General features: G+C 35.6%; 2 protein-coding genes across 2 annotated transcripts; both read right to left on the bottom strand.

The window, feature by feature from the left end:
• Nucleotides 1-1,295: 1,295 nt before the first annotated feature.
• Nucleotides 1,296-18,537, bottom strand: LOC141813466 (mitochondrial Rho GTPase 1-like). Its single transcript, XM_074701439.1, has 14 exons — nucleotides 18,267-18,537; nucleotides 18,065-18,197; nucleotides 17,824-17,973; nucleotides 16,742-16,918; nucleotides 16,360-16,611; nucleotides 15,720-15,788; nucleotides 14,846-14,901; nucleotides 10,136-10,217; nucleotides 6,018-6,229; nucleotides 5,781-5,850; nucleotides 4,430-4,542; nucleotides 2,594-2,744; nucleotides 1,363-1,549; nucleotides 1,296-1,303 (listed from the first exon to the last, which is right to left on the bottom strand). Exons 1-14 carry the CDS (start codon nucleotides 18,491-18,493, stop codon nucleotides 1,296-1,298), a joined length of 1,887 nt encoding a protein of 628 aa, XP_074557540.1. The 5' UTR covers nucleotides 18,494-18,537.
• Nucleotides 18,538-20,532: 1,995 nt separating this feature from the next.
• Nucleotides 20,533-22,050, bottom strand: LOC141845713 (putative methyltransferase At1g29790). Its single transcript, XM_074733737.1, has one exon. The coding sequence runs from the start codon at nucleotides 21,984-21,986 to the stop codon at nucleotides 20,754-20,756; it is 1,233 nt and encodes a 410-aa protein (XP_074589838.1). The 5' UTR covers nucleotides 21,987-22,050; the 3' UTR covers nucleotides 20,533-20,753.
• Between the last annotated feature and the right edge of the window lie 506 nt (nucleotides 22,051-22,556).

Genomic DNA, 22,556 nt, shown 5'->3' with positions numbered 1-22,556 from the left:
TCACCTTTCATTGAATTTTACTTAGTTCCTTTTCACAACAAATTCTCTCATTCGATTCATCTAGATAATCTACCTTGCACGTAGACTAATAGTCAAAGTCACGATCCCAGAAGATGATACTTTTATTCCTTGGCGATATCGTACACTTACAATATTCGCATATCAAAATATAACTATAATACTAAAACAAAAGGTGCACAAATTGGATTAATGCACCATTTTAACCAAATCATTAAGGAGACACACCATTATATAATTTTATTAAATGGATACTCCTCTTAGGTGCGTCTTTTACCCTTGGTTCAAAAAAACTACCAAAAGACATAAATTGTACGTTTTAATATAAAATTATTGTTTCCTTGTTTATGAATAGGTAAAATTTTATATATTTTTATATATAGTCTTTTATTTTACATTAATTTTTCCCATTTTTATTTTAATGTGTGACTTTCCACAAATATTTTCAAATCTGCTTTCCTGATGCAGAAATTTAATAATGAGACTTCAGTCCCACTAAGATGGCACAATTGTGTGCAAGTATCATAACTAATCTTTAATGCCAAGGCATCAGAGTTTCCAATATTTCCTTGGTATACATTTCAGTAGTCCAATGAAGTTATTCTACATTTTAATTTCCTTTAAGTATGTCTCATCCATTGGGCCCAACTCAACCAAATGATTTGGGCCATGTATCCCCACCCAATTCACCTAGCTAGATTGGCCTATCCAATTCAAACAATGGACGCCCATCTCGCTTGACCAGATTGATCTACATAGTTATTTGATTTACTCAATGACTTTAATTCACTTAACTACCTCGATTTGCTCGACCACCTTATGCATCCATGCCACTCAGAATATGTCTCTAAGGCATAGAATAGAGTAGGAAAGTCTAATTATAATAATACAAGTAATAACTTATAGAGGATCATTAGGAAATGAAAATTCATGAGAATTGATTTTCTAATATCATTTTTATAATCAAGTACGGATACCTATTTAAAGGGAATTCATATTCCTGCAAACAAAACCCATCATAAAATTGTCTTTAACTACTTAAAGAAATTCAGACAATCAATAACTAGGAAAATTATGCATCAATTTGCTAGAAGTGGCAAACAGCTTATTCCAACAAAACATATATCCAACACTTCTGATGGATTACCAAAATGTATGGATCAGTAACAAGAGTAAGAATATGAAGCTACACATAAAAATAGGAAACAACCAAATAAAAGTTGTAACATCTTTCAAGTTTTTTTGCCATAAATGTAACTTAATAAACATGAGCAGCCTCAAAACACTAGAAATGAAAGAAGAATCAAGAAATAAACAGGTGATAGCTAAAGATTTTAATGGTACCTGATACAATCACAAGAGACTGATTGATAAAGCGTCGGTATTGTTTGCGGCTTTTGCCAGCTTCAGTTTCTGGAATACTTAGATGAGGCTGTTGTGCAGCACTAACTATTCGATAGAAAACGTCATTATGATCTCTTAATTTCATGCTGACAGGTATAGGTGACTCGATTCCCATCTCAAGGGTTACCTTGCAGGAAAAAAAAACATAAAATTAAAATCAACAATGTAGTGAATGCTCATACTTCATTCAAAAATAGAAAAGGTCATCGAACATACTGGAACCAACTATCCACGATCAAAAGTATTAGAAAATGTAATTTAATCCAACATGGACATACCAGCATAGGGTATTATATTAGTCTTATACATGGATTTACTATTATCTCTTTTTTAATTGAATATATAGGTGTTTGCTTGCTTTCAATTAAAACGATATTATGGTAACATTACCAAATTGAGGAAAGTATACAGGCAGTGTTGGGCTTCTACCAGCATAGATGCTGGCACAGAACACCAAGCTTTTATTGATTAATGTACCTGTGGCCAAGCGCATGATAACCTAGTTTTACGGCCAATTCTAGCAGTTTCTTATTATGGGATTTCATTTATGCATGTGACAGTTTGGAATTTTTCAATGGCTATGTATCTTTCATCAATGGAGCATTCTAGAACCTAGGCGATACTTGGCTGCATTTGGAAGCCTATGGGAAATCATCTCTTGTAGAAAGACAAGTTTATTTTTTGGAATTTTGTGTCCAAGTAAGGTGAGCTTTTCTTATTTTTCTCCACAAGTATTGAGAGAAATGTATGGTAAATTGAGGGGATATTATGCAAGGTGCAGAATGGACATTGATTTGCCTATTTACATTGTATTTTTCACTCATTTAGACTTCGGATTTCTCCGTGGAACAGGCTAACATTGAACCACATTAAATTGATCATCTTTGTGTATTATTCCACCAAGGTAAACATACCACCGCATGGCATTGTAATAAAGATTATTCTACATCTTGAACACCGGATATAGATTTACAAGTATGTAGTTTGTAGTGGCGAGTTTTAATTAGCAGCATAATGATCTCCAACCTTATTAAATGGTATCAAAGGGACTAGTGATCTCAACATGCAATGGCAACTTAATGCTACATTACAATTCCAAATTTCCATGAAAATAAACAATATAATAATATAGACAAAAAATAACAATGAACAAAAACATAGCTAGAAATACCCTAGTCGAATCTTGTATGCTCAAGGGATAGGCATCAAGGTCATCCTTCGCAGAAATGATAAGACAAGGAACTTCATAGCCAGTGTTTTCTCCATGATAAGCAACTTGCTCCAGTAACTCTTTGGTTCTCTTCCAAGATTCTTCATTGAAACTACAAATTAAAAAAAAACTGATGTTTAAACACCTAGGACAAAAAAAAACAGTAAAAATGCGTAAAAAATGAAGATAACTGTGAAGCAACACCCAGTAGCTAACAACTTTATTGGGTTTATTCAGTCCAAAAGAACCGCAACAAGACCATTCTAAATTGTGGGGCTCAAAGATGAAACATGTCACAGCATGGATTAGTGAACAATCATATGGATCCTTTAAGAGAGCAACAAGTTTAAAACATGCAGAAAGAGAACACACAAATTTGTTACTCAAAATTTAGCCTTTAACCCCACCACCTGTGTAGACATAACACAACATGGATGCAGACATGATATATGAGTCCCAGTAGTTGGACACAGACATGATATGAGTTCGAGTAGTTGGCCTTGCCTATGAGAGCAAGAAGAAACGAAGGAAGCCTACCAGCGACTCGCATGGTGGGAGAATCTGGAGTTCAAGAGTGCCATGCACGAGCAAGGAGAGCATTATTGCATCGTTTGCATGTAGGGAAGGGATTTCAAAGTTCAGTAGTGTTTCTTGCAGCGGTGGAGTTTCGCTCTCATGTTGCAAGGAGGTGGCCTGTGAGAGCAGCTTGCCTCTAGAGGCAAGGGAGTCTAGCTCACATTGAGAGGAAGAGAGCAGCTTGTGTTGGAACTAAAGGTGGGTTAGGGTTCTGGAGCATATAACTTATATAAGTTAGTTTATATAAATTCATATTTCAAAAATATATATTCAGATATAAGTTATAAGTTATACTTCTTATAATAATAATTACTATATACTATATGTTATATAGTTTACAGTAAGGTTATATAAATTAATTTTAGCTATTATTTGATCAAATATTAGTATTTGAAGCTTAAGATCAATTCTGTCCTCATTTTAAGAAAATCTCATGGCTAAGAAAATCATGTACCTAAAATTCATATCCATCATGGATATGGATGTACTCTTTCACAAGTTTGAGTAACGTAGACATACAATGCACTTAGGGAACCTTTTTAACATTGCACTCATCTATGAGGAGAACTTATCCTATTTTCTGCATCTATGGATTTGAAAATCCAAATCCAACTTCCCTCTTCTATCTAGAACACTTAACTTTGTAGCCTCTTTTAATTTGTCATTGCTTCACATCTTTCAAGGATCCATATAGCCCACCTCACTTAGTGAGAAAATGCTGGGTGGTGGTTGGTATTGTTGCTGTTGTTGTATTGCTTTACATCTTTCTCTCTTTTTAAGTTCCATGATCAAATTCTCAAGCGATCAATTAAATCAGTTAGAATCATCCATTATACATAGAATCATCGGAAGTCAATTGGATTGATTTCCAATTGATTCAACAGAAAATGCCAGTATGAACACATGGTTGATCTAAACAAACATAGATTTAGTTATCTTAGCTAGAACAAGTCTTACACACCAACTATTGGGGTCGGCTACTTGGACCCTATCTCACCATTGAACAAGACTATGCTGTCTGATTAGGTAGATGCACAATAAGAAAAGAGCAGTATGCTTTCTGTTTCAATATTAATTAAACTAACAAATAAAAGAAATAAAAAGCACAACAAAATTTAATGATTAACGAGTTCATAATCCAATCCACTCATCAAAGTTCTTGAATGGTGTGAATGCAGGATGAAATGTTCATAACTAACAACTATAGCTAGAGCATAGTACCTGTCATAGATGAATACAGCTATATCACATGCTGCCAAAGAATCCTTGTTGGAAAGCAGGTTTTTTACTTCCTGTTCAGGTATCTCTCGCATTACAAGTATCTTTTTAGTACCCTACAAAACAACAGATACAGAATTAGAAATGCAAAAAAACAAACAAAAAAAGGTTAAACTAATGCTGCAAAAAGAAAAGGGGATGGGAGAAAAAAGTCATTGTACAGGTTATCAAGTCTTGGATTATAGAGAGATTATGAAAGTAGGTCTTCAAGTATATGTATTGGTGATAAAAAAGAAACCAGACTTGTACAACTCATGCTGTACGAGACAGTTACAACATAAAATTGATCAGCATGAGAGAAGACAAGAGCTAGCAAATAAAAAGATGAGAAAGGGTGAAGAAAAGGGGGCTTTAAAAGGATATGAAGTTTGACAATTAAAATGACCAGCGACTTTGGTTGAGTTCTCCCACAACTCCATTCCCTCGAGGATCCACTTATCTAACAGGTTTGGAACTAGAGCAACTTAGACAACATGAATATCTGCTTTAACTAAATTTTTAATTAATGTAAACTAGGTAAAATGTGAAGAAAAAAAACTCAAGGTTTAATTTGGATTGGATTAAGAGTACTAAATCAGCATGAGAGAAGACAAGAGCTAGCAAATAAAAAGATGAGAAAGGGTGAAGAAAAGGGGGCTTTAAAAGGATATGAAGTTTGACAATTAAAAATGACCAGCGACTTTGGTTGAGTTCTCCCACAACTCCATTCCCTCGAGGATCCACTTATCTAACAGGTTTGGAACTAGAGCAACTTAGACAACATGAATATCTGTTTTAACTAAATTTTTAATTAATGTAAACTAGGTAAAATGTGAAGAAAAAAAACTCAAGGCTTAATTTGGATTGGATTAAGAGTACTAAATCAAGTGAGGTGTGGGCTCAATTTAATGGGTGCCAGCTTGAACTGAGTTCAAATTATAGTCAAATCGATCAAATTAGTGTGCACCATCATCAAGATGAACAAGCCTTCTCTGCCTGTTACACTTCCTTTATTTGAACACGTGCATATCATCTCAAGCTGATTTCTCTTATTGTACCATCTATTAGAGTTATCTCTAACAAATATATATATATATATATATATATATATATATATATATATATATATATATATATATATATATATATATATAGTCTTTTTATCTTATCCTTAGCTCCATAGATCCATCTTAGCATTCACATCTTTTCTACAGTAATAATCACTAGAAATTTAGTCAAAAATTCTAGAAAAAAATAATGATGCACTAAAAGGAGTAATAAAACAAATGGTGCTTCTTTGTTCAGCTGCACTTACGTTGTGAAGATCAACAACATTTGTAGCAAAACGATAAGATGTTGTAGGAGTATACTTCTCAGAGAATGTCCTGCATGACAAAGGATGAAATAAAGATATAAAAGATATAATCCCTAAGAAGCCATGTTAAAAGATAACAAACTTTGTGAGCAGTTATCCTGCACCTGTTAACAGTATGAGACAACAAGACATATTAATTGATCAATTTATTGCAAAATAAAAAAAGTAAAGTCTCACCTTCCAATAAAGGAATTCAGCAATGTGGTCTTCCCTGCATTTTTAGGACCAAAGACAAAGCATTGAAAAACATTCCTTTGTGTACGTTGTTTTTTTCGATCCAAACGCCTTTTTCTTGTTATATGAAATATTGAAGCAGGATCGCCAGTATATCCAATGTAAATCAGGTTCGCTAAACTAGCCTTTGGATCTCGAAGTGTCATAAGAGCCCACTGCGACAGATAGGCTATGTTGGTCAATAACACAGCACAACCAAAAGTGATGCATCAAGGAATTTTTTATAAACAAGAATAAAAAAAACCAAGATAAAGAAATTTCATAGCATATGCTAACATCTATCACAATCGACAAAGCTCAGTTACAATCAAAAGGTCACATTTAGTATATGTAGAAAGGAATTCATGCACAAGGAAAATTCCAAGAAGTTATAATGAGATTTATTAACTTCAATCTGAATGCAAAAAATTGTAATGATTAACATTGGCGTTGTAAAGGAACTTCAGATAAATAGTGTAGGCCAAGGTGAGGTTTAGAACATTGAACGAGTTACTGAAATGATAGCCTGTCAAAGTACAACACAAGTGAAGAAAGTGGGATAAGAAATTCAAAATCTTGAAATCAAAAGATAACAAAAAAGATAAAACACCAAACATATTCCACTATAAACTTGTGCTTGATATATTCTTTATAGTTCATGCACTGGTGATCCAGTATATATTAAACCAACCAGGCTAAGTCATTGTATATTGATAGAATGCAGATAGAGACTGACTAGACCAGTATCTAATCATTGCATATATGTTTGAAGTCAGATTGGTTGCACCTTGGGAGGAAAATTCCATAAAGGCAAAATGGCTTCCCATATGTAAGCAAAGAGCTCCAATGAACAAGACCAATTGACTATAGCAACACTAACGGATCACTGACTTGCTGCCATCCTGGACTCCAGTGGGTCAATGAATCAGTGATGCAGCATAAACAAGCCAAAAAATAAATTGACAAGGCACCAGGCTAATCAGTCTATTGATATAGCACCAGGACCACTCAAAACTTATGAAAAGAGAAAAAAAATGATAGAATGAAAACTAATCCAATTACATGGGATCCTGTGCTTACCCAATTCTTTGTAAAATAACTGACCTAACATATCCCAGAAAATCTATAATAAACTTTCCAGGAAAAATTACTTAAAAATTTAAATCTCTTTTAAAAAATAAAAAATGCAGAACAAACCCAAAATTTCAAACCATGTCACCAGTCAAAATTATTTCACACAAATCCCTAGCCTCCCAAAATTTCAAACTAATTTCCCCTCAAATTCCCATGGCAAAAAGAAGTGTTCTTCCAGATACTAGAATGAAAACTGCAGTCAAATTGGTTTCCCACTGTTCTACCCCTATCTTTTCTTGAAAGAAAAATGAGATTCCATCAACACTGTTGCTGAGGGTGACACCTGAACCTATTGGCTATAAATTTAAAAGTAGAAAATAGTAAAACATGATTGTCCTAGGAATCTTTGTATTCTCCATCAAAAGATGCAGAACAGAGATAACTATCAATACATCAGAATATATATAAATTATCAGAATTCATCAACAAGTGAAGGTCTTCTCTATATTATGTTAATTCCACGTGCAAGTATACTTTGGCCTACTCATCTCATTGTAGAAACAAAATACTTCAAGATCTATTAAATGAATCTTCCATGAGAATAATTTTCATAGAGCCATACACTAGCAAAATGGTGGTGTTGAAAGAAAAATATGCATCTGATTGAGACAGTTTGTACACTATTATTTTGCAAGGGAAATCCTCTCAAGTTTTGGGATGATATCATTTTTATCGTATGTTACCTTATAAATCACACATCTTCCTCAATTCTTTTACCCTTTAATACCCTTTAATACCACACCCTTTAATACCATCTCATGGTATAAACAATACTCCAAGATAATTTTCATGTATAGATGGGGTATCCTACAATTGTCTACACAAATCGAAATTTATTTGAATTTATTCTTTATTTTCTACCACACCATCTATTTTCAAATTTGCCATGCAGGATTTATCTATTTCATCGCTATTATCCATTCCTAAACCACCTTTTCTTACAGCAACACAATTTCAGAGCCACAGCCATCTAAGTCCCAAGTAGAGGGTAAAGAGTCAAGCATGTCATAAACAGCCCTTCAAACTCCCATCTTATCCCAGCACCACCTACTGTTTCAGATCCTATCTCAGGCCTTGACTTTCCCATTGCTTTACTGGTACTCATAAGTTTAACACCTTACATCCTCTTTCCTAATGCATTTCTTAGGCTTCATTGGCTTCCAGTATTCAACTTGTCTTTCCATGTTAGATTCATTTAGAGGCTCTTTCAAATTAAAGGTGTGGACAACCAATGATTGGAAAGATGGCAGATTCTAATGGTACATGGGAAACTTGTTCTTCCTTTGGCAAACTATTTTGGGTTGCAAATGAATGTTTATCATTAAAACATTCTCCGATGGCTCCATTGACAAACTTAAAAATAGATTAGTGGAAAAATGGCATACACAGATATATGGTGTTACTATATAAATCAATTGCTTCAGTTCTCTTTTTCCCTACAATTGCAATTATTCTCGATAGTTAATAAATCAATCAGAAATCAAGAATCCTTCACTAGAATTTAGATGGAGACACATATATGGACCAACCTTCTAAGTTTGTTGCTTATAGGAAGCTAACCTTCTGTCTAAAGTAAAAAGGTATTCATATGAGCTGAAGCAAGTCTTAAGAATATGGTCTGATAAACATGGCTAAATTCTTCTTCAGTATTGTAATCAAGAGTGTATCAGCTCATTCAGTATTTCAATTTTTGCCTCTCAGTATATTCTTCTTATTATTTATGTGGATAAAACCATCATAATTGATGACAGTTTTGCAAGCAAGATTTATATTGACACTTTCAAACTGAGGATTAAGTGAATTGAAGTGCTTGGCATAGAGGTTTTAGGTCAGAGAGAGAGATACTTGGTATACATAAGAAAGCTATTATGTTCAGAGTTAAACTTAAGGATCTAAATGTAAAAGAACAAGAAGGCGCATATACATATATATATATATATATATATATATATATATATATACTGGAGGGAAGAAAGAAGGGGATCCTTGGTGCAACTGTAAAATTGCTACCGTATGACCTTGTGATCACGGGTTTAAATCATGGAAATCTCTTGTAATGCAGGGTAAGCATACGATCGACCCAATGTGGTTCAACCCTTCCTCGAGACTTACATTGGCAGGAGCTTCATGCACCGGGCTACCCTTTTTAATATCAAGTTGGGGGAACTACTAGTATAAATGCTAATAATTTCCCCAGTTTAATGTTAATATGTAGTATTTTGTTGATTCACACCATATGGCACATGGACAGAAGCATCGTTTACATTTTAGTAAAATGAGGTAAGCTATGTAAGGTTGTCACAGTAGTAAAAGTTGTATTGATGTAAATAACCATCAATGCACTTAACAGGATACGACTCATACATGAACCTCACCCTCAAACATAGAAAGTTGTTTGGATGAATCAAATAGCATTATACATGTCTAGTGATTCATCTAAATACGAGACTATGATACAATAGTTTGCTCCTCTTACCAATGATGTCTACATCATTCTTAGTCAACCTTGGTTGCATCATATGAAATTGGTGGCCTAAGCTTGCCAACTGAAGGAACAAGTCCAATCATCTTATATAGGATAAAACAAAGGATGCACTTAATAATCATCCACTATTGAAACAGACCACCTCTTGAAGTGACTCCTTGGCAGTCAATTGGAAGCCTCAGACATCCTTTAACGATTTTCTAGGAGGCAATCCATCAGATTTCCTTTACAACTTAACCTCAGAACCCTATTCTACCTTGAAGACCATACTTCTCCCTTTTCCTTGCTAAATACATTTCAAGTTAAAGATCAATCATAATCTAAAAAGAATTTGTAATTAACCTCATTAAAACAAGAAAAGGAAGCCCAATATGCACAGAACCATAAAATGGAGAGCATGCATATTAACATTTAAGGTAAAAAAGCAAAAATCTTAAATTTTAAAATTACAAAATAAAAGTACCTCAGAAATGAATCCATCAAGCGACAAACCGCCTAAAACATTCTTCTCTGCAGCATCCTTGTAAGGAGATTCAGACCAAGGGCTATAAAGAACACAATAGACTTAGGGCAAAAGAACCCAAAAGAAGCACAAGAGAAAAGACATTGTATTTCACACCATTGAAATTATAGTTTAGCAACAAAGAGCCTGAGCACTTTGTCAAACTGCATTCATGTAATAAATGCAGGGACCAAAATATCAAAGCAGGGCAACTATGGATTATAAGTTTTGTCATCATGTCATAGCTTTGATCAGAACAGTAAGGAACGTAAAGGCAGAATGCATTTCAGAACATGATTGGCTACATCTCTGATTTGTGCTACTTGCTTCAAATCGATACATTGTGGGTAAATGATTGGCTAAAATTTCAATATGTGCTACTTCCTTCAATGTCTGAAAGTCCAGGCTACACTTACAGCAAAACTTTTAAGAACTAAACTGAGGAACATAATGAAATGTATATTTTTATAGGCGTATCAACCACACAATAAAAAAAAAACCCCCACAAAGTAAGGAAATCCCAAATTAGAAGAAATATTAGTACGAAGGAAAAAAGCAAGAGATAAGGCAAAAGAAGTGGAAATGATACAATATGTATATAAAGAAAGCGAATATTTTTTTAAAAAGTGGGAGAGGAGTTTCACTTGCTCCTTTATGAATTTATTTGCCAAATTTCCCAAACCACAGACAGAGTTCAAGTATTCTTAAACAGCACACAAAAATTCGGGAATACTAAAATCATGCTCCTTAAAACCAAAATATCCTAAATACACCATGTTTGGCACACAAATACCTCCCTTTAAATCAATCCAAACTAGAATAGTTAAAGAATATCCTGTCTCCATTGCTGTTATACTAAAAGTATGCATAACATAGTATGCTAATCAAGTTATTCATTCAATGATTCCATATAAAAAAATATAGCAACACAACCAAATAAATAATATGTAACAATATATGGAATAATTCTATGATCAAATACATGCAAAACTAACTCTTAAATAACACTTATAAGTTATCACACCAAAAACTTGCTAATGAAAATATTTCACAATCACAAGAACTAATCCTTTGAACAAGGGTTAAAATTATTCCAAGTCATAGTTTCTATAATCAGTAAAAATGGTATTAGGTATTGTATATGTTGACACATTTTAGACTCATTTTAGACACAATTTGACACATTTTAGACTCATATATATAGAAACTCAAATGAGTTTTAATCTTATAATCACTTATCTCTTAATATAAACTACTTGAGATTAGGGAAATTTCTCATCCAAATCCAAGGTAGCCCCCTCTACCTTTATTTATTTATTATGACAAATAAGGAATATTGCAAGTAGGTTTTTTACCCCTCAGATATTTATAAATAAGTCAAACGAATCAAATTGTAGATCAAGTTAAAAAGAATATCACAAGCATCTCAAACAATAATAAAATATTACTAGTAATAAAATTACAATTGTGCATCAAACATTTAGTATTGGTATCATCCATATAATTTACAAGAACTAAATAAAATAATATTCTGTGGACATTTAGCATTGGATTGACTTCTCATGTCTATAAATATATCTCAGTAGCCATTAGGAGTTAGACTTAGACTAATATACTCTGAACTAGAACAAGCATAGATAATAGATGAGCCACAATTACTTGGACTCCAACATCACTTGTCTTTATTGTTGCTAGTGCTCTAGTTGGTTCTTCCCTTCTTATAATCTCCCATCTTTTTTATAGTGTATTTATCTTGTCCCCATGATTGAAAGATGGGAAGAGAATATCAACTACGATAGGCATTCTTTCAATCAATACCATCAATATTATATCGACAAAGATGGACAATGACACTTCAATCAACATGGTATCATTGGTTCGTAGTTGAAATTATCCATTGTGGTTACGCCAATGTATCAATCGGCAATTGAAACCATACTCGAAAAAGGAAAAAATGATAAAATCACTTATTTTTTAAGAAAGGACTAGGTATTTAATTTGGTTCAACTGAGACTAGTTTAAAAAAACAAATTTTAGTTTCTTTAAATGTAAGCATATTTGGCCATAAATTACATACAATTCTGAGTAGATGGAAATGTGCAACACAATAAAATCAACCACAGATATAAGACCATATATGATACATATGATGCAGTCCCTTGTTGCAAATGCTTAAGCAACAACATTATGAAATCATGTAAATTATCCTTTTTATTGCAAGGCAATGGTGGATCATTTTAATCACCTAACAACATTGAATATATATATATGGATGGTCTTCCGTTAATTCTTAATCTCAATTTACACAGAACTAATTACAGGTATTCACTTTCCACATGGACTTTATCTTATAGCAATTTTGGCTAAAGCAATCTTAAAGTCATATTTAAAATGATTGATTAAACAAGATTTAATCACATAAAATCCTTAATATTAACCAGTATTTCAAATGTAATTTTATATCTAACCAAAAAATTGTTAGAGGTATTGGACTACCAGAGTTATTACTCTAGTGGATTTAATCGTATAGAAGAGTTCTAGATTTAGAGATTTCCCATACACATGCGATGCTTAAATCATATTCAATAAAATATTTTTTCCTAAATTCGACAAGGTGTCAAAGCCCCTTTCAAGGGTATCATTTTCTATAAATATTCCCCCATAAAGGCATCATTTTTCACTTCCCTACTCTTACCTAATATCATTTCCCATGTAAAGCCCCCCTTCTTCTCCCTTCATGTGCAGTGTGTGTGCAAGTTGGGAATTTATCATAAGATTATATATACTCATGTGATGGTTATCTCATATCATATGCAATACATGGTATCAGATCCCCTTTCTAGGGTAAGGTTTTCTAAAAATATTCCCCATAAGGAAGCCTAATCCTTTGCTACTCTCACCTAGTAATGTTTCGCATGCAAAGACTCCCTCTTCTTCTTCATGTGGACATGTGTGCAAGTTGGCATCCTCATCTTGCCGCAGATCAAACATGCACACTCTCAGCGATGGCTGGCAATGTTGTAAGCTTCTTCACATTTGGCCACACTTCTCTACTGCACTGCATCCACTATTGCAGGCAAAGCCCAAGCTTGCCAACTTCCTTCGACCTACAAAGCTGCCACAAATAACCAAACTCAAGATTGGCATAACACATCCCCTCTTTGATGTCATGTGCAACAATTTATCATCATTGTCTATCATTGTCCATCAGATGTTGTCCAATGCATCTTTGTTGCACGCCTACACCACGGCTAAAATAACAAAATATGATTTGCAAAGGACAGGCACTAGGATTAGAGCACCAGTTAGTGCCATTCCTCAGTGGCTCCTTCATGAGTCATTACCAAATGTAGAGGTCAACTATAATCTTCCTTCACCATTCTGCTTCTCCATCATGTATTAGCAAGGAGTCCATTGTTCTAGGAGTCTCCCTTCAAGTGCTCCGGCACACCATATCCAGAACTAGTGGCTCCAGATCCTCATCCTCTTTGTTTTCCATCAATGCTTTCCTGAAGAAGACTTCCACCAGCATAAAGCACTATGTATGCTCAGCTTTCCCTTAGCTTGTTCTCCCTTAGGCATTCTAAAAAAGGTCACATTGTGAAAGAAAGTTTATTGGAAATTTCGATGCAATTTGTGGTCATGTATGGTTGAAAAACAACATTGAAGCTAAGCTAAAGGGATCACCACACTACTAATCTCCACTCACAACCCAACTACCTTCCTCTGCTCATTGCAAGAACTTCCGAGGGGACACAAGCACTACCACTACCAGTATTTGCTCTCAATCCACAAGCCTGCCAACAACCACAATTCACGTGGATATGAGCATCACCAATATGCTTCTGCTTGTGGTCTAGACTCCTTATCAATAACCTTGCGTCATATGAACACAAGCACCACCACTACCATCCTCTATGCATGACTTGAATTGACCAACTACTGACTATAGTGCCTCATGAGAACACAAGCACCGCCAATACTAGTCTTTGCTCGCAACCTGACAGCCTGCTACTCCATTGACTACTACAAAAGCTTTGCAGATATATGGACAAAGTGTTCAACAACCCTTACTTCATTAAGTAGCTAAGGATTTGATTTGTCTGCTATGTTTTTTGTTTTATTATGGTCATAGTTTAGTCTAGATTTCTAGTTCATATAGCAAGTTGGAAAAAAAAATAACAATTGACAAAATCAACCAATACAGATATGGATTGCCTGAGCTAAACGTGTATCAGCAAATATTGGCACAATTTTTCTTAAAAAATTGGCATCACACAAGATTAAAAAATTTTGGAAAAATTAGAAGATTCAAAGAAAGTGGATATTCAGCCAAGGAATACATCCTTCTCATTTTGTTGATTCTTTATAATCACATTGATGAAATAATTATAAACTATATCAACTTAAAATTCAACTCTAATATATTCCTAAAGATACTAACATGAATCGACCTTGTAAACTAGCTTCGTTTAGGTAAGTAAACTAGATTTTAAAGCAATTATTGAGTGCTATAATGCATAAGTTACTAGGTTTTACCAGACAAAAGTTTTGTCAAGCAGATCCATATAAAGGATAAATCAATGTGTAGAATATTTTGCTTGAATCTAAAAACAGGAAAATCATTGTAATTCTGATGCGATATATTTATCTATTTGTGAGATAACTTACTTTTCTGGAGCAGTTGAAAAAAGCTCGTCGAGTTCAGAAGGTCGCAAAGCCCCATCCTACCAAATGATCATATACATATTTAGGTTGTATTAAGTAAACATGATGAAGTATAAGAATAAACATTGCATCATCAATCAACAAATATGATTGTGTCCCAACTTTTTTTCATAGATACACTATTCCAATTGATTTTCAATAATCTACAAACTGCAGTCTTGAACTGTTGATGAAGTAAACACTTGAAACTGAATTATCTCAAGTTCAAAAATTGAATCAAACCTAAACTGTCAACAAGGATTTCCATTCAAGGACAATAGCTAAACACTTGAAACTGAATTATCTCAACTTATCAGTGCTTGGTGGATGCAATTTCCAGCTTGGGTAGTTGTGTACAAGCAATATACTACAACGGTATCATTTTCATTTCTTTAGCGCTTAAAATGCAATTGTGTTGGGCAGCATCTCATCTCAATCACTTACATTTGACCAAACTATTATACATCAATATAAGTTGCATGTGTTATGAAACCAATATTTTGGCAATGAAGAGAACAAAAAATCCAATCAACTTTCCATTTCTACGTTAAATATACAAAATAGAGAATCTCCATATAAAGAAAAGAATACTAATTTCCAAAAGATAAATGAAGAGATATCCAATCTGTTTAGTTGATGGATTAACAGGAAGGGGGAGGAAAAGAACATAAAAGCATATGAAAACTTCCCCTCATTATTCAACACATTCTTAAGATGCCTCTAAAGGAGCAATACATTGATACAAACACAATAAACACTTAATTTCTTCAACACTGTACAATCCAAGAAATTAAATAGAACATGTCCTGATATCAGAAGAGATATAATGATTCCATACACTGTCGATATCAAAAATGTGGAAGATATCCTTCAGGAAATCCAATGCTTCATCTCTCAGCTCTACAGTCTGCACAAAAATAATAATAATAATAAAATAACATAAAATACAACAAAATAAAAAACACTTAAAATGTAATGAAAAGAAATCATCAAATTATATCTATGAACCAATATTTGACTCAAAAAATCAACACCAAGCAGGTTAATTATAAAGATGATAATGAAAGAAATTTTTTTGTTAATAGTGGATGGAATGAACAATGGAGTAGATAGAGGAGATCCTAGATGGATATATCAAGGAAAAATAGAAGCATGCTAAGATATAAGTTGGAATTGCAATTTAGTGTGCAAACATGCAACTTGGAACACCTAATGCCACTGATGGGTTCTCTTGAACACTATTCAGTACTGTGTTTACATGTGCTTCATACTAATCTGATCGAGCACTGAAAGAGGAACCCAATCAAGATTACAAGCCTAGCGTGGAACACCTAACAAATTTGAAGTTGAAACTTTTCCAGACAATTTATCACCCTCACATCTAACCAGGAAAATTAAACAGTGAATATCCACATGAATCATTTAAAAACAATGTTGGATCAAATAAAGCAACGAACAGTGATAAAAATCAAGAGCACCTGATCAGAAGCAAGTTTGAATGTTGTTGGAAGGAGTTCATCTTTGAGTTTAAGATCATTATCATAACCGAATTTCCTCAAGACTGACCAAGTTGTTTCTAGGCGGCCCCTTTCTATGAAAAGAGCATGTAGAAAAAGAAACCCAGTCAATGTTAGCCCACGGTCATTAACTCCTTCAGGTATCTTCTCTTGAACAACCCTCTTAACCCCCACAATTTCGGATGGCTGGAGAGGAGCATTAAAACATCTAACCTGAAAGCTTTTAACACAAGATTAATATGATGTATCTAATAAATTAATAATAACAAACCCTGTTCTAAAATTCATCTAATGACCTTAATCTAGTGCCAGAAAAAACCACACAGGCAAAACATAGAATAACCTGGAAATTATTCAATTCAGCATCACTTAGTGCACCATCTCTATCATTGTCACACAAGATGAAGATTCTTTTCAAGGCCCTTGTGCATCGGGGCTTCAATGATTGTGTCTCCTGATCAAAAAGTGGAGCAGTTGGATGAAGAACTGCTTTCTGAGCATAATAAAAGACTTCTTGGACCTGAAACAAAAGAATATTCCCAGACAAAATATGATTATAAGATAAAATAAAAAAACATTAATAAATCTAAGCAGTCAACAAAAACAATAAAAGAGAGCCAATAATTTATGGCATGGCATACTAATGTTCCAAAATCGTATTTACAACTGATTGTGTAAGTGCAGTAAGTGACAGGATTGTAGAGGCAGACATACAAAACCTTCACATACAAAGTCCACAAAAGACATGGGCTTCTACATAATATATGTCAATAAACTTTGCACAAGCATTATGCATGAATACTTGGTAGTAGACCTATAATCTGATTCCAACTAATAAGATTGATAATAAGAAATTGGCATACATGTTCACGTATCTCATGTGATTCTCAGCTTCCACAATGATAATAAGAAATTAAGACATACCTGTTTTCTAATTTTTGTATTCTGTATGTTCCTAAAGTAATTGAATTATAGTTGCATGATTTTGTGTGCCAAGAACATTTGCAGCCATTCCCCATTGGTATTATGTGGCATGTTACATGGCCTAGTGCATTGGGCAGGTCCTCCAACACTGGATTTCACCAGCACCAATCAAAGAGCTAGACATCCACTTTCAAGTCTCATAAGCTAATATATGGTGGTCAATAGATCAGACGAAGAAGAAGAAGTAATGTGTTTGCTAGTGAGACGCTACAAGAATAACCAATGCATCGATTACATATTTGGACAAACAAGAGCATTAAGTTGCATGAGAACAGTCAGAAGGGATGATGTGAGAACTTCTGGCAAATCAACAAACTACGCAGTTCCCTGCCATTGTCTATCTCAACCATCAGTTAACTGATTCAACTAAGCCTCATGTCCCATTCTGACAATATAAATGCCAGCCAGATGTACCAAAGAAACAATACAAACAACTCAAACCTGAATCTGTCTGAGGGCAGAACACTCAATGCATGTCTCGATCTCCCGAAACTGTTGCATGATTGGAGCCATAACCTGGTCCAGACTAACTTGTTGCGGGTCATCCCGGAGGTCAAGCTTGCATCCAACCACAAGTACTGGCACCTTTACCTGCCCATCAGGTAAATCAAATAGAAGAGATGAAAATAAGACCTACTAAATGCAGAGCTAATCCGTGTGAAGAGCGGCATAATTAGAGAACCTCCAGTCGGCGGAGTTCGGGAAGCCAATAAGTACTCAGGCGGTCTAGGGTGGAAGGCCGGTCGCAGGCATACGTCAAAACAATGACATCGGCGGCCTTGCAATCCGCAATCAGCTTCGCTTTGTGTTCGGGTCTGGAACAGAACAGCATCCGAACGTCATGGAAAGAGGACGAAGATGAAGAAAGACGGTACATTACATACCTGGAGGAGGTATCGATGATGGTGATGGGGACGCGATCCGGGTAGTAATCAGAAGGGAGACGAGTCGGGGGCAATACGTGGGGAACGTTCTCCGGGAAAGACTCCGTGGCGACGGCTACGATGAGACTAGACTTACCGGTGCCGGCCTCCCCCACCACAACCACTCGGACGTTCGCCTGACCGGCGAAGTTCCCTCCACCAGCTGCTGCAGCTGGATCACTGGCCATTGAGATGATCGATTTGGCAAACGCCTGCTGGAGGATGGTGAGGGATTGATGGTCGAGGAGCGGCGGCGGCGCCGAGGAAGGTGCCCTCGTCGTCAAGTCGTGCCCAGCTGAACGACCTGAAGAGGTTTTCGGCTTTTTCCTATCGGTGAAGTCCACAAGTTTTTTTTCCACTTTTCATAATATTTTTATGTATACTTTTAAAATTATATATAATATATATATATAATTGATGGATAGATATATTCGGCACAATATCCATTGTATGGTGAAAATTAAGAACAAACCTTATGTGCATTAATGTAATCAATTTTAACGTACACAATAATTAATTTATCTTATAGTGGAAAAGGTAAATAAAATAATTTCTTATAAGGGCATCTGTTATCGAATATTTCTTCTAAATATTTATGATTTTTATATCTACATCGTCAATCAAATATCTCTTTTTAATTATCCCAAATTTTACAATAAAATATACCACAAATCAAATATTTATGAATCCACCTATCAAATATCTCACTTTTAAATATCATAATTAAATATCTCATCAATTAAATATTTATAGGTCTAACTGTCATTTTATTAATTTACATTTAAATAAAATTATGTATAATTTTTAATTTTTAATTTAATATTAAATAAAATTAATTTAATATTATTATGTTATTTAATTTTAATTATTATATTATTTTTTTAATAAAATAATTAGAAATCGTCGGGCAAAACTTTTTGCGCGATAATTTCTAATCACTTCACAAATATCCCCTCTACATGTGAGGATATTTCTTCAAATATCCCCCATCAAATATCCCCATTAGAGATGCCCTAAGGGCATCCACAATGCTATAGAATATTTCATCTAAATATTTATCGAACTCCTACACCCACCTCATCAATCAAATATCTCTTTCCTCAAATATCCCAACTTTCACAATACAATATACTACAAATCAAATATTTATGGGTCCCACCTATCAAATACCACAAATCCTAATCTACTATCTCATTTTTATTTAATTTTAATTATTATATTATTTTTTATAATAAAATAATTAGGAATAGTAAAAGGGCAAAATTTGTTGCCTGATGATTTCCAATATCTTCCCAAATCCCCTATGGATATTTGAAAAAATATCTTCATCAAATACCTCCTATTGAGATGTCCTAATAAACAATAAATAATTGATCCACTCTTCTCCATTCTCTCCTATCTTCTTATGCTCAATTCCTCTCCTCCCAAGTAGACTGAGTGTTAAAGAATGACATACATAGCAAAGGAAAGGGAGCAGTTGGTCTAAAGAATGCATACACATGTGCATTTTTCATAAAGGACTATGCTATGCAAGGGAAGAGACATCATAGAATTTGCATCCAATCATGAACCATAATATCCACGCTCCCAACCATACCATTTCAAAATTGGTTAATTCAAAGCATTTAAAGTATTTACATAAAATTTGACCTATAAAGAGTATTCACATGAAGTAATTTCACAAATGGATCTTCTTCAATCTTTTGCAAAATATGGAAATCCTGAAATTTCTGTGACTGAAACTGTTTGCATAAGCTAGACAAATACTTATGTTGAATATTGACAGGTTTACATGTTCAATTATGGGTGTTGAGAAAATAAAATTTCACACACCACCTATCCTTTAAGTGTTATAGATAACAAGAAAGTATGATGGCAATTTAGAGTAGCCCAAACTGAGAAGCTGAGCCATTATGTTTTGCAAGTTAGAGATAAATTTACCCTCAACTACTCATAAGAACGATACTATTGAGAGGGGTTTAACAAAGAGAGGCTTAACTTTGTTGCTCCCACAGTGTCGTGAGGAAGCCTCATGGTCAAACACCAAAACTAATCAAAAGAACCTAAGACCATTTGATCATTATACAGAAAATTAGCAACCATGGATAACAAAATAATGAATGTATATTTCTATTTGCTATAGATGGATTAGATAATTTCTTCTTTGTTTCGGAAACAAATTTGATCATGGTAGCACTTTAATTCTAAAGTAGATACCTAGCTGCTACACATCCGCCCAGAAGCAGCTTAGTTGTTTAAATGAGAGAACAAACACCAGTCCAGTGTTACACTTATTCAACATTCAGTAATTTGATAAATGAATTCCATAAAAATTACTAGCCAAGGAATTATATCATTATAAATCGAACCAAAACAATGGGGATCAAAGAATTTTAAGTTTCCATACCGTGATAGCACCTATCCTCCATCGAACAATGCTGCACTACTTCAGCCTCTAACCAGCTTCTGTAGCACAGCGGAGACATAAACTTGCGCCTTCTCCAAGCTGCTCCTTTCGGCCTTCTCACCCACCACCCATTTGAGTTTCTTGTACCCAAGTCTCTCCATAAGTCTGGTCACCAGACGCTTCTGCTCATCGCCAGCGCACAGGTAGTTATCAAGCCAGAAGAAGCCCCCTGGTCTGAGGACACGATCGACATCAAACATCAAGAATTCAAGCGCCTCTGTACGGCTTGCCTGCCCCAGCGCCGGAGCTCCACCCTCATCGAAGGCATTCATTGTGTGCACCAGATCGAATACCGAGTCATAGAACGGAAACCTCTGTGCAGGGGAAAGGAACAGAGGAAAGAGGCCCCGAGCAGCTACGAACTCGTTCATCCGCTTTCCCCCTACTTCAACGGTTGACGTCACGATGGTAACGTTCCGCTCCGCCATGCGGGCAGCAAAGTTCCCAGCTCCGCCTCCGATGTCGAACCCGATCCGGATCCTGCCGCGGGCGAGAGCCAGGACATCATCGATCAAAAAATCGTTTTTTCCTCCGGGTTTGATCCATAATTTCCTGTCGAGACCATAGACGCCGGCACCAGGGTTCTTGGCACCAGGGCTCCAGAGGGACTGAGGAAAGGGGAGGCGAGGAGCAGCAGCGAGGTCTGTTTGGCGCGAAAGACAGCGTCGGCGAGGGAGGGGCTCGCAGGCCTTGGCGATGAGCTTCTGGGGGAGGAAGGGGTCGTCGAGTGGGCAAGGGACGGCGGGTTTGTAGGACATGTATCGGGTGAGGAGATCGGCGGCCGGGGAGCGGGCACACGAGTGGCCGACGGAAGCGACCATCTCGGTGATGCCGGAGCGAGTGTCGCGGCCAAGGGGCAGGGGGTGGCGAGCAAGGAAAAGCTTGAGGTCGGGAGGGAGGGAGGGCTTAGCGGGATCAAAGGTGTCGTAGCCGGCGAGCTCGCGTTCGATCTGGTGGAGGCGGCGCTGGGAGGACTCGATCTCGCGGACGATGAGGGCGACGTGGTCAGAGATGAGGGAGATGTTGCGGGGGTCGGTGGTGGTGCCGGGGTCGAGTGAGTGGCGAGAGGAGGAGGAGGAGGTGAAGGCGTAGAGAGCGAAAAGGTTGGTGGTGAGAACGGAGGCGAGCATGATGAGGTGGAGGGCGGAGGAGCAGAGGGAGGCGCGGCGGAAGCGAGCGGTGCCGTCACCGATCTTGAGGGAGACAGAGCCCATGGCTGCTGTGCCTGTGGCGTCTGAGTCTGACGCAGTGGAGTGAGGGAGGGAGGGAGAGAAAGAGGGGGGAGTGAGCACGTGAAGCGCCTCTCTCTTTCTCTCTCTTTCACGCGTAAGTTTATGCCTTAGACGCGGATTTGAGACGATGACGAACATTCTTGTCGGTTTCGTCACCTCTTTTTATAATAATAATAATAATAATATAATTATGCTTATAATCACGATTCGATTTTAATTGATTTAAAATTATTATTATTTAAAAAGTATTTAAATTAATATTGTTAATTTATTTTTTATTTTATAAAATAATATTATTATTATTCACTTTTTTTTCTCTTTCACTATCAAAAATCTTCTACTTCTTAATCTAAAAATTAGATTTCTTAATTTTTTTTTAATTCTTGTCTGATCATCAGATAATGCTTGTGCGTCTAACACTTTATCTAAGAGAGAAGAAAAACAGAGAGAAGGATAAATATGTAGAAGGAGAATTTTGATCTTTATTTGAGTTAGAATGAGTTAAGGAGAAAAAGATAAGTTTCATTTTTACATGTTTATAAATTGATACAA

The sequence above is a fragment of the Curcuma longa genome, chromosome 1, assembly GCF_044706935.1.
Source record: "Curcuma longa cultivar G26 ecotype Majalengka, Jawa Barat chromosome 1, ITB_CL_G26_1.1, whole genome shotgun sequence".
Classification (NCBI taxonomy): Eukaryota; Viridiplantae; Streptophyta; class Magnoliopsida; order Zingiberales; family Zingiberaceae; genus Curcuma; species Curcuma longa.
This window is presented reverse-complemented; position numbering and strand designations above follow the sequence as displayed.

Excerpts from the sequence above, each read along its gene's own strand:
- LOC141813466 (XM_074701439.1), bottom strand. The coding sequence starts at position 18,493 with ATGGCCAGTGATCCAGCTGCAGCAGCTGGTGGAGGGAACTTCGCCGGT. Across the intron at positions 16,919-17,823 it reads CTGCCCTCAGACAGATTCAG|GTCCAAGAAGTCTTTTATTA; the intron begins GTTTGAGTTGTT and ends CTTTTGTTTCAG. Across the intron at positions 15,789-16,359 it reads TCAAACTTGCTTCTGATCAG|ACTGTAGAGCTGAGAGATGA; the intron begins GTGCTCTTGATT and ends ATTTTTGTGCAG.
- LOC141845713 (XM_074733737.1), bottom strand. The coding sequence starts at position 21,986 with ATGGGCTCTGTCTCCCTCAAGATCGGTGACGGCACCGCTCGCTTCCGC.